Source organism: Cololabis saira, chromosome 17 (genome assembly GCF_033807715.1).
Source record: "Cololabis saira isolate AMF1-May2022 chromosome 17, fColSai1.1, whole genome shotgun sequence".
Taxonomy (NCBI): Eukaryota; Metazoa; Chordata; class Actinopteri; order Beloniformes; family Belonidae; genus Cololabis; species Cololabis saira.
In genome coordinates this window covers 7,971,228-7,982,564 of record NC_084603.1, presented here as the reverse complement: position 1 = coordinate 7,982,564, position 11,337 = coordinate 7,971,228, and the positions used below count along the sequence as shown (strand labels likewise).

Sequence of the window (11,337 nt, the reverse complement as noted above, 5' to 3'; positions counted from 1 at the left end):
TGTAACTAAATATAATTTTTATGCAATAAATTATATTTCTTAGTTTAACAGCACTGTGTGTGGATTCTTCTTTTATGCCTCTTTTTTTTCCTTTTTTAAATGTTGAATTAAAATCCACTATTACAAAGTCAACCAACCTACTTGAAAATCCATTTGAATGGTTCTCTGGAGCTTGACTCTTAGTACGTTAAAGACAAAATTACTGTTAAATGGCATCTGTTTCATCAATTACACCCAATTTTAAACTGAATAGAGAGCTACTCAACCTGTCCCTCTTAACTTCACACCCCACTGGAAAATTCCCCTTAGGTCCATTTAACTTTGAAAGCTTTTAACTTACAGGCTGACAGCCTCTTGCATTAACAAGGACACAAAGACACTAATACTGGCCTTCAAGGATTGGTTTTGGCATTAACACCGACGATTCTTACCTCAGTCTTTCATTTCTTTTTTAAGACTGCAGGATGTGAGGGGAATTGTCGTATTAGGCTCTTCTGTCAAGAGCAAATATCTCAGTGAGTCATCTGCAGTGATGGTGCACTCTGGTATAGTTTTAATGACAACTGTTCACACATGTTTATTAATTGACTTCATGCCTAATTGGAGACTTTTTGAACCCGTCATTGCAGGAGTAAGATGAGCCTTTTATAAAGAATAAAATGGTAATATAACAGTTGATTTCATAGTCAATCCAACAACCCTTCTATGTCTACTGGGGATATTTTTGTTACTTTTTTTATTGAATAAAAATGACAACAAGGGCAATGTTATATTGAAATAATGTACTGTAAAAATGAGAACCTGATGCATGTGTATGCTTCCAGAAAAAAAAAAACATCTACAATGTATTCCTCCTTTGCATTTTGATGTAATAGTAGTGGTTTCTGAATTCATTCTGGTGAATTGAAAGTTGATACCATTGGTGACCACTTGGATTGTTGTGTATAATATTTAATGTATATATTACAATAGTTTCTAAGATTACATTTTTGTATTCTGGCTAACAAAATCTGCACCACTGTCTCCCCATCCTTTGGAAGGAAAGAGAGACAGATTTATCAGCTTAGGTGTGATTGATTTATCTCTTGTTCAGCGACAAATTAAGTGACGAGTTGAACCAGTGGTTTCTATAGGTTTCTCTGAAAGTCAAGACTCAGCAGGTTTTTTCTTCAGGAAAAAAAAGAAACTCACTCCTTGCCACATCTCCTCCAAGAAGTGGATATTCAACCTTATTTCTTCTTTTGAGTGCTAAAATAGCTTTTATTTACCTATTTATTTTATTTATTTATTTATTTACACAGTTGCAGTAACACGTGACAGGCTGTGCTGCCCTGCAGCGCCATCTGCTGGACATAAAGCCAAACAGGACTCAGTGCACTCATTTCTATGGAATTTACACGACGAATAGATTTGGGTCCAAAAGATTTCTTTTACATTTAAAAAAAATGTCGTTTTATAATGAAAGTTGAAAAAGCTTTTTAGTTTTGACAGTAATAGATTAAAAAAAAATAAAAAAAACTTTGATGTTACTGTTAGTCTTTTTCATTGTGCTATTTGCCAAAAGACTCAGTCTTATTCAAAAATATTACTGATGTCAAAGAGAAAATAATAAGGTAAATTAAAAATTAGGTTTCCAAACAACAACGATACCTTTGTGTTCACCTTTAATCACTAAATCTCGAAATCAAATTAATCCATTATATTTTACTTCGGATGAAGTTCATTGAACCAATTCAGTTCAATTAAATTGTATTTATATAGCATCTGTTACAACAGAAGTTGTCTCTATGTGCTTTCCAGAGACCCAGAACATAACCCCCAAGCCATTATTACATAAACATAAACATAAACAACGGGAGGTAAAAAAAAAAAAAAAACTCCCCTAGTGGGAAAAAATAACCTTAAGCCAAACAGTGGCAAGGCAAAACTCCCCTCTAGGAGGGAAGAAACCTTGAGCAGGACTTGGCTCATAAGGGGGGACCCTCCTGCCGGAGGCCAGCTGGGCAGGAAAAGAGAGATCAGACAGAGAATGAAAAACAGAGTAAGGAGAGACACAGACACAATGGCTTGCTGCTGCACTACAGGGATGTCTATATAAACAGATGTAGGGAGGGGGGGGGCTGCATTCAGAATGTCAGCAGGCATCCACCAGACATCTATAGGGACAGGTGGAAGACAGGTGTGGGGTGATCAGAGGGTGGGACTGCAGGTCAGCATGCAGCTCCTGAAGCTTTGGCCTGCAAACATGCACAGAAGAGAAAAGGAGGGGGCAGACAAGTACAACAAACTACAAGAACAATGGAGAACAATTATGGTGATGAGATACTCATTATTTATAACTGAGGGTTGATCTGAAGAAAGGAAAGAGAAGGAGAGGTGATGGCCACCGCTCAATCGATGATGTTGGAATCCCCCTGCAGCGTAGCTCTATAGCAGCAGATCTACAACAAAGCTATTTAAGAAGAACTGCTCTTGTCTTGTCCTGTAGCTGCGGTTATGACTACTGGCCCACAAACACTAGAGTTTACACTAACAAGGCCTATAGGATTTACAAAACAGAAAGGTTTTAAGTTTGGTTTTAAAGGTGGAGGTGGTGTCAGCCTCCTTAACCCAGATTGGAAGTTGGTTCCATAGTAACAGTGCCTGATAGCAGAAGGCCCATCCTTCAAATCTACATTTGGATACTCTAGGAACTACAAGTAAACCTGCCATCTGAGAACGGAGAGCTGTATAAGGAACATAAGGTACCATTAGGTCTTGCAAATATCGCGGAGCTAGGCCGTTTTGGGTTTTATACGCAAGTAATGACATTTTGAATTGGATTCTAAGTTTTACAGGGAGCTGATGGAGGGAGGCTAACACTGGAGAGACGAGGTCTCTCTTGTTGATTCCTGTCAGCACTCAAGCTGCTGCATTTTGGATTAGCTGGAGGATATTCAGAGTATTACTTGGACATCTCGCTAATAACACATTACAGTAATCTAGTCTACAAGATACAAATGCTTGAATTAGTCTTTCAGGGAAAGGATGCTCCTAATCTTTGCGATATTACCGAGATGGAAAAAACGCTGTTTTACAAACCTGTTTAATAATAACACCAAGGTTTCGCACAGTAGCACTGGAGGCCATCGCAACACCATCTAATCCCTTCCTAAAATGCCAGGGACCAAAAATAATAACCTCTGTTTTATCAGATTTTAGGAGGAAATGTTAGTGGACATCCATTCCTTGATGTCCCTAAGTATGCCTGAAGTTCAGCCAACGGTTCTGTTTCATTTGGCTTCCACCTGCCTGCTGTGTGCTGCTGACGTTCCTGACTCCCCCAGTCTGGCCTCCGGCAGGAGGGTCCCCCCTTATGAGCCTGGTCCTGCTCAAGGTTTCTTCCCTCCTAAAGGGGAGTTTTTCCTTGCCACTGTTTGGCTTAAGGCTTTTCTCCCACTAGGGGAGTTTTTACCTGCCATTGTTTATATAATAATTGCTCGGGGGTTTATGTTTATGTTTATGTTTATGTTCATGTTCTGGATCTCTGGAAAGCGTCTAGAGACAACATCTGTTGTATTAGACGCTATATAAATAAAATTTAATTGAATTGAATTGAATAGACAAATACAGCTGCGTATCATCAGCATAGCAATGGAAATGTATGCCGTGATTCTGGATTATACTTCCAAAGGGTTGCATGAACAAGATTGGCCCTAGTACCAGACCCTGCGGAACGCCATAGCAGACCTTTGTCTGTTCTGAAGAAACCTCATGTACATGAACAAAGTGGAATCTGTCAGATAGATATGATTTACACCAACCTAGAGCTGTCCCTTTAATCTCAACAACCAATGTCGTTTGAACCTTTACATTATTTATAGTTTGTTACACCAATCAAAATTCAGAAGTGATATTTCACATTATCTCATGTCACTTTCTCCCAGATTTTCTTATTTATTATAATGCTCACTATTTATGTGTTTTTGACCCCCCAAGCAATCAGAGAATTTAACCTCTCAATAAATTTGAATACAGAAAAAATAAATGTAGGCTCATTAGATACCCTCTCACATGGACATAGTCTAAATGCATTTTTTGACTCTTGAGTCTTAAGGGAATACATCAAATGTGATGCCGCGTTCCATTTGTCCTCGGAAGTGGGGATTTCCCAGTTCCCAGTCGGAATTTTCAACTGGAACGCCCCTCGAAGTGGGATTTTCCACTGGGAAAGTGGGAGAGTCTTCACCACCCCCGAGTTCACATTCCAAGATGGCTGCCCCGGTTGTAAACAGTAGAAGAGAGCTTCGTAGCACTTCATTCTAGTTTTGGTCACACTAAATCAGTCGTATACAAGTATTGTTCGGCATATATATGCTGCTATAGTGTAATTTACATTTTTCATGTGGTATATGCGAACTACAAACTTGTTTACCTACTTTGTAACTGGAACGCGGATAACTCGGCTGTGACGTCATTCACAGTTCCGAGTTCCGACTTCCGAGGTAAATGGAACGCAGCATAAGTAGTATTACAGTAGTATTACACTAGTATTACAATGTTTTTGCTGTTAACTTGTCAGTGAATATATGGTCTATAAACGCTGTGAGAGCCTCAGATACTACGTATATATGTTGTGTAAAAATATGTGTGCATGGGCATATATGTAACTGTATCTTATGTTTAAACATTACAAATCGAGTAATTTAAATTCGCTTGTGTAATAAAAAGCTGCACCGGAAAAATATTTGGCTTTTTTTATCAAACTTCCGGTACTTTGAGTATCAGAATAAAACATGTTATTATTATTATTGTTATTTGTACTTTTCGAAACATTTATCAAACACACTTTGGATTACTACTAGTATATTTGTAACATATATGGATATATAATATGCAAATTAATTGTCTTCTGTTTCCATTTTTTTACTGAATAGTAACTTTAACTTTGAAGAAATCTCGCCGGAAGTATCACAGTTGTGCCGAGAGTCACTTTGAGAAAAACATTGTTTATCAGCTGACCAGAAACTAAGTTTGCTGTGAAATGGGCTTTTGTGGGAGGACTTGTCTTCAAGAAAACACAGAAGCGAGGGTAACAGAGTATACAGTTATGAGGTACGTTACCTGGTTTATATTTGGTTTATTACAGACAAACACTGGCTGTCTGTTTGGGCTAACACGTGTAGCTGTTGCTGATAATTAACCTGCTATACTGTTGCAAATGGTGTCCAATATAAAACCAACAAAACCCTTAAATATCCTTATTTGAAAGTCGTAATTGAATGTGTAGGGCAATTTTGCATGGAGCAGCGTTTCTTTACATGGCAAAAACAAACAATGCCGGAAGACACGTCTGTTTGCAGCCTTGGGTTTATATAAATATACTAGTTCCTTATTGTTGAAACACTTGGGTTGCAAAGTTAGATTTCCACGATCATACTGCAGTTTTGCTTTATAACCTAGAAATGCATGATTTATTTTTATCTAAAGAAGCTGGATTCGTGCAGAGCTGTTTATATATGTATATGCATGTGTATTTATATGTGTATATATATATATACACAGTCCTGTCTTAGCTCTCTGATTTATTAACCTCTATAGTTGAAAAGCCTCACGTGACTTTGTGGTTTGAAAAGACAGATGTGTCAAAAAATGTTGGTCACTGCAGAAAGTCTGTGCAGTGAGTCAAATAATCACATGCTCTAAAACACGAGAAGTGAGAAATGCTGAGCTGCTTTGTCTGATGGAGCCCAACCGTGTGTGAATTGACAAACCATGACTTCACTTACTTAACTCATTGATTTTTGATTAAATTTTTGACTTGAGCAACTGATTTGAGACTGTAGGAGAGCAGTGACTTTAAATCCACCCTGTGCTGCCAAGAGTTAATGAAAGCCAGGACTCAAAATGTTGTTATTGGTGTAGTGAGAAAAAGACTGAATGTTTCATGTGACATTCCACATCGAAATCTCGGTGTGAAACCATTGTTTGTTCGTGCACACAGTTTTCACGCTGACATGATCAAAGCAGGATCACAGCACTTCTTTTTCAGATCCCTAAAACATTTTTTGCAAAGAGATGCAAGTTGAAAGTACGTGCTGATCTGCAGTAATACATTAAATTTGAGTGTTACTTCTGTCATTTCAGTTTCGATGAGATCTGATCTTTAATAAGCACCAGCATGGAGACATGCCCAGACAAGGGCTTCAGGAAAAACAACATTACTTTCTCTTCTTCACAAACACAACTAAAAGTAAGTGTCATCTAAGTTGTCTTTATTCCACTAGCATCATTGTGTCTTAATCATTTTTTTTTTTTACGTTTTCCTCCATTTCTTCCACAGCTTTCTGTTTAAAACTCTATGCTTTGCTGCTCTTGCTGCTTCATCCTTCCCTTTCATCACTAACGTTTACTTTATGAGACTCCCGGACCCTGTCTGTGAAAATGGCCCACGCAGAACCAGTAATACCCAGCGTTAACTCGTCTTACCTTCAAAGTCCATATGGCGACCAGAGCACAACTGATGATGAAGAAGTTGAAGACCATAGTCCCTCTGCATCTCTTCTCCCCAAACGTTCCCCACCACCTCTTGTCATGCGCTACACTCCAAAGGACTCCTACTCTAAAGTGTACATCACATTTTTTCTGATGGGAATTGGCTCCCTCCTTCCCTGGAACTTCTTCATAACAGCCAAACACTACTGGCTTTACAAACTTTCCAACGGTACTCACCATAGCGGAGACGAGGAGCACCGTTCGGACCTCAGCGTGAGTAAAAGGCCTGCAAAATACAGTTATGGCTGTATGTGTTGTCTGAGTGTATCCATGTGCGATTCTCCATGCTTCTGACATGCAGTTTCCCACAAATGACACGGTTCTGTAAATATCCTGTGACAGATGATGGAATAAAATGTCCTTTCACATCTCAAAGAAATCCTTTTGCAACACAATCAACCTATTAGAAAGTCCAAATGTGCTGTTTAGGGTGCGTGAGATGAAGGTAGACTTGGGAAAAGTCTACCTTACAAACATGTAATCTTTATATCTAAATGGTGAACAAAAAAAAATAACACTTTTATCCCATTAATCTGTTATAACTGATGTAGATGTTGGAAAAATGTCCTTATGGTGGTGAGACATTGGACATTTTGATAAATGAACAAACAGAAAAGAATATCTGTAGGAGTTTAATCAAAAAAGTACCATTTCACCATCCCTTGTGAGTGTTTGTTTTTCTTATTCAAGTGAATTCTTGAACTTTTTTTCTTCTCTATTTCTCAATGTATTTGTTCTCTCTTGTATCACAGGACTACTTTGAAAGTTATCTGGCCATTGCCTCCACGGTGCCCTCTGTACTTTGTCTGATACTCAACTACATCCTTGTCAACAGGTTGATTTCCCAAACACACACACACACACACACACACACACACATAGAATACACAGACAGAATACACACTGTGACCTAGTCTCCTGATGTTTTCATTATACAAGGCCACATTTGTTCTATCGAGGGCTTCAGACGCCTGAATTATAGTCATCTAATTCACTTCAGGAGCTCCACTGCTGTGTATCTTTGTGCTGTACACTTAGTTTGAACAAAATCATGATTGTATTCAGGTACATTTACCAACGAGTTGCCTGTTTTTTGTTGTTTGTTTTTTTTTTCCCCGACCTGCTCCAACAGCTCAACACAAAACCGCCTGCTTCATCTTTTTTGTTGATTCAACCTAATCCCAGCACATCTGTCTGTGTCGTAGGCTGTCGCCAGACATTCGAATCCTGTCTTCCCTTTTCGTCATCCTGGTGGTGTTTGTGGTCACCACAGTGCTGGTGAAGGTGGACGTGTCAAACTACAGAACCGAGTTTTTCATTGGCACACTTGTCAGCGTGTCTGTTGTGAGCGGAGCCTCCAACCTCTTCTCTGGCAGCGTGTTCGGGATCAGTGGCCACTTTCCCATGAGGATCTCTCAGGCCCTCATATCAGGTAGTCATTCTTATAATGCTGTGTACACTAGGGATGGGCGGTATGGACAAAAAAATGTATCACGATAATTTCTGGCATTTATCCCAATAACGATAAAAAAAATACCAATACAAAAAGTGTCATCAACGGGAATATTTCTTTCTTTCTTTCTTTCTTTCTTTCTTTCTTTCTTTCTTTCTTTCTTTCTTTCTTTCTTTCTTTCTTTCTTTCTTTCTTTCTTTCTTTCTTTCTTTCTTTCTTTCTTTCTTTCTTTCTTTCTTTCAGGCTCATTTCTTTCTTCTTTCTTTCTTTCTTTCTTTCTTTCTTTCTTTCTTTCAGGCTCATTTCTTTCTTTCTTTCTTTCTTTCTTTCTTTCTTTCTTTCTTTCTTTCTTCCTTCCTTCCTTCCTTTCAGGCTCATTTTTTTCTTCTTTCTTTCTTTCATGCTCATTTCTTTCTTTCTTTCTTTCTTTCAGGCTCATTTCTTTCTTTCTTTCTTTCATGCTCATTTCTTTCTTCTTTCTTTCTTTCTTTCTTTCTTTCTTTCAGGCTAATTTCTTTCTTCTTTCTTTCTTTCATGCTCCTTTCTTTCTTTCAGGCTCATTTCTTTCTTTCTTTCTTTCTTTCAGGCTCATTTCTTTCTTCTTTCTTTCTTTCTTTCTTTCTTTCTTTCTTTCTTTCTTTCTTTCTTTCTTTCTTTCTTTCAGGCTCATTTCTTTCTTCTTTCTTTCTTTCTTTCTTTCTTTCTTTCTTTCTTTCTTTCTTTCTTTCTTTCTTTCTTTCTTTCTTTCTTTCTTTCTTTCTTTCTTTCTTTCTTTCTTTCTTTCTTTCTTTCTTTCTTCCTTCCTTCCTTCCTTCCTTCCTTTCAGGCTCATTTTTTTCTTCTTTCTTTCTTTCATGCTCATTTCTTTCTTTCTTTCAGGCTCATTTCTCTCTTTCTTTCTTTCATGCTCATTTCTTTCTTCTTTCTTTCTTTCTTTCTTTCAGGCTAATTTCTTTCTTCTTTCTTTCTTTCATGCTCCTTTCTTTCTTTCAGGCTCATTTCTTTCTTTCTTTCTTTCTTTCTTTCTTTCTTTCTTTCAGGCTCATTTCCTCAATTTATCGTTTTTACCGTGAGATACAAATTCTTACCGTGGGGAATTTTTTTGACGGTTTATCTTGAACGGTAAAATATCGCCCATTCCTAGTGTACACCCCCCCCCCCCCCCCCAAATATTAGTTTCATTATGAAGCTCTTACCACTTGTCCAGAGGGTGAACAATTTCTGCATGATGTCATATCTTTAGATATTTCAGAGAACTCATCACCAGCTTAATTTCATTTTCTTTGAACGTGTATAATTTAGCCAATGCAACTCCCCGCTGTATCAGCAGAGCCAAATTATGTTATGTTTAATGTAATTTCAGTGATTATACAAAGACCCTAGGCTTCTACAGTGTGGTTACTAAATGCTCAGTTCCTAAGCTTTAGTTTTATCCTCTCTCTGTCTGCAGGCCAAGCCATGGGTGGCACGCTGAGTTCAGTAGCATCAATAGTAAACCTAGCTGTGGCTGATGATGTGACAGACGACGCGCTGGCCTACTTCCTCACAGCTGACGTCTTCATCCTGCTCTGTATCATTTTATACTTGATTTTGCCCAGGATGGAGTATTCACGGTGAGTTCCACCTCGACACAAAAAAATGTTTTCCCAATACATATGTAATGTACACTAGCATCCATGGGCGGTATGGACTAAAAAATGTATCACGATAATTTCTGGCATTTATCCTGATAACGCTAAAAATGACGATAGAAAAAATACCAATTCAACTCCACCTTTTTAACTATAAATCTATCACACTCTCAGATCCGCCATGTTGGTAACACAAAAACGTCATCAACGGGAATTTATCTATCTATCTTTCTTTCTTTTTTTCTTTCTTTCTTTCTTTCTTTTTTTCTTTCTTTCTTTCTTTCAGGCTCATTTCTTTCTTTCTTTCATTCTTTCTTTCAGGCTCATTTCTTTCTTTCCTTCGTTCTTTCTGTCTCATTTCTTTTTCTTTCTGTGTCATTTCTTTCTTTCATTCTTTCTTTCAGGCTCATTTCTTTCTTTCTTTCTTTCAGGCTCCTTTCTTTCTTTCTTTCTTTCTGGCTTATTTCCTCCCATCCTTCTGCGTGTATTTAACGTCATCAACAGGAATTTATCGTTTTTACCGCGAGATTCTTATCGTGAGGAATTTTTTTGGCGGTTTATCGTGAACGGTAAAATATCGCCCATTCCTAGTGGGCTTACATTTCTGTACATGTTTTGACTTTGCAGCTACTTGACTCATATTAGCAGGAATCCTTGCAGTGTAATAATTACATTAAGTCATTTTAATGGTTTCGTCAGCCTGGAAATATCAGCAACACGACCATTTCTTCTGCTCCTCACCTCTAGACACTACATGCTGGCAGCAACATCCATCACCTCAGGAGGGAACGGTGAGGGCCGAAGCGCTGCGGGCGTTGTCCCACCACTACAGACCATCATCAAGAAGTCCTGGGTGCTTGGCCTGTGTGTCTTCTATGTTTTCTTCGTCTCCATTTCCGTGTTCCCCGCCGTATCGTCAGGGATCCAGTCCGTCAACGTGGACAGTGGCAGTCCCTGGACAACCACTTACTTTGTGCCTTTCACCAGCTTCCTCTTGTATAACGTGGCGGACTTCTGCGGCAGGCAGGCAACGGCGTGGGTGCAGGTCCCCGGTCCCACAAGCAGAGTCCTGCCCGTGCTGGTGCTGTGTCGCTCCATCATGATACCGCTTTTCATGTTCTGCAACTACCAGCCACGAGACCACCTCCATAGAGTACTCTTCAACCATGATGTGTACCCAGTGGTTTTTAACTGCCTGCTAGGTCTTACCAATGGTTACTTAGGCACCCTGCCCATGATCTACGGCCCAAAGGTGGTACCGCGGGAGCTGGCAGAAGCCACAGGGGTCATCATGACATTCTTTCTCACTCTGGGATTAGCTGTTGGATCTGCTTTCTCCGTGCTTATCGTACACTGTATCTAACATGGATTTTTAAAAACTGTAATCCGAGTATCATACAGCTGTGAAGAGGAGCCAACAAGTAAGCAACTACACAAGTATAGTCAGCTCGAGGAATCAAGCTCCTTATTCTCACTGGTCCAGCAACGCCTTCATACCTCACTACGTTTACAGCAATGTGACATTGCTGCAGCCTACAATGGACACCAAGATGCTCCAGAACTTAATTTCAAATATTGCGGAACATTCAATTATATAATTGAAGAAATTACATTCTGGGTTACACAGGGATTTCCTTTGCAGAGGACATCGCGCTGCGTTTCCACAGAAAACTGAGGCTTGCTGATAAAACTGAACATTAAACAAATTTAAATGACTTG

General features: G+C 38.9%; 1 protein-coding gene across 1 annotated transcript; it reads left to right on the top strand.

The window, feature by feature from the left end:
• Window positions 1-4,962: 4,962 nt before the first annotated feature.
• On the top strand, window positions 4,963-11,333 carry slc29a3 (solute carrier family 29 member 3). Its single transcript, XM_061746222.1, has 7 exons — window positions 4,963-5,094; window positions 6,127-6,232; window positions 6,323-6,747; window positions 7,287-7,369; window positions 7,740-7,966; window positions 9,438-9,600; window positions 10,366-11,333. The coding sequence occupies exons 3-7, from the start codon at window positions 6,424-6,426 to the stop codon at window positions 10,979-10,981; spliced, it is 1,413 nt and encodes a 470-aa protein (XP_061602206.1). The 5' UTR covers window positions 4,963-5,094; window positions 6,127-6,232; window positions 6,323-6,423; the 3' UTR covers window positions 10,982-11,333.
• Window positions 11,334-11,337: the final 4 nt, after the last annotated feature.

What these genes read in the sequence shown, in the direction of transcription:
- slc29a3 (XM_061746222.1), top strand. Translation starts at nt 6,424, where the DNA reads ATGGCCCACGCAGAACCAGTAATACCCAGCGTTAACTCGTCTTACCTT. An exon ending in AGCACCGTTCGGACCTCAGC is followed by an intron (nt 6,748 to 7,286) that starts GTGAGTAAAAGG and finishes CTTGTATCACAG; the next exon opens with GACTACTTTGAAAGTTATCT. An exon ending in CCCAGGATGGAGTATTCACG is followed by an intron (nt 9,601 to 10,365) that starts GTGAGTTCCACC and finishes CCTCACCTCTAG; the next exon opens with ACACTACATGCTGGCAGCAA.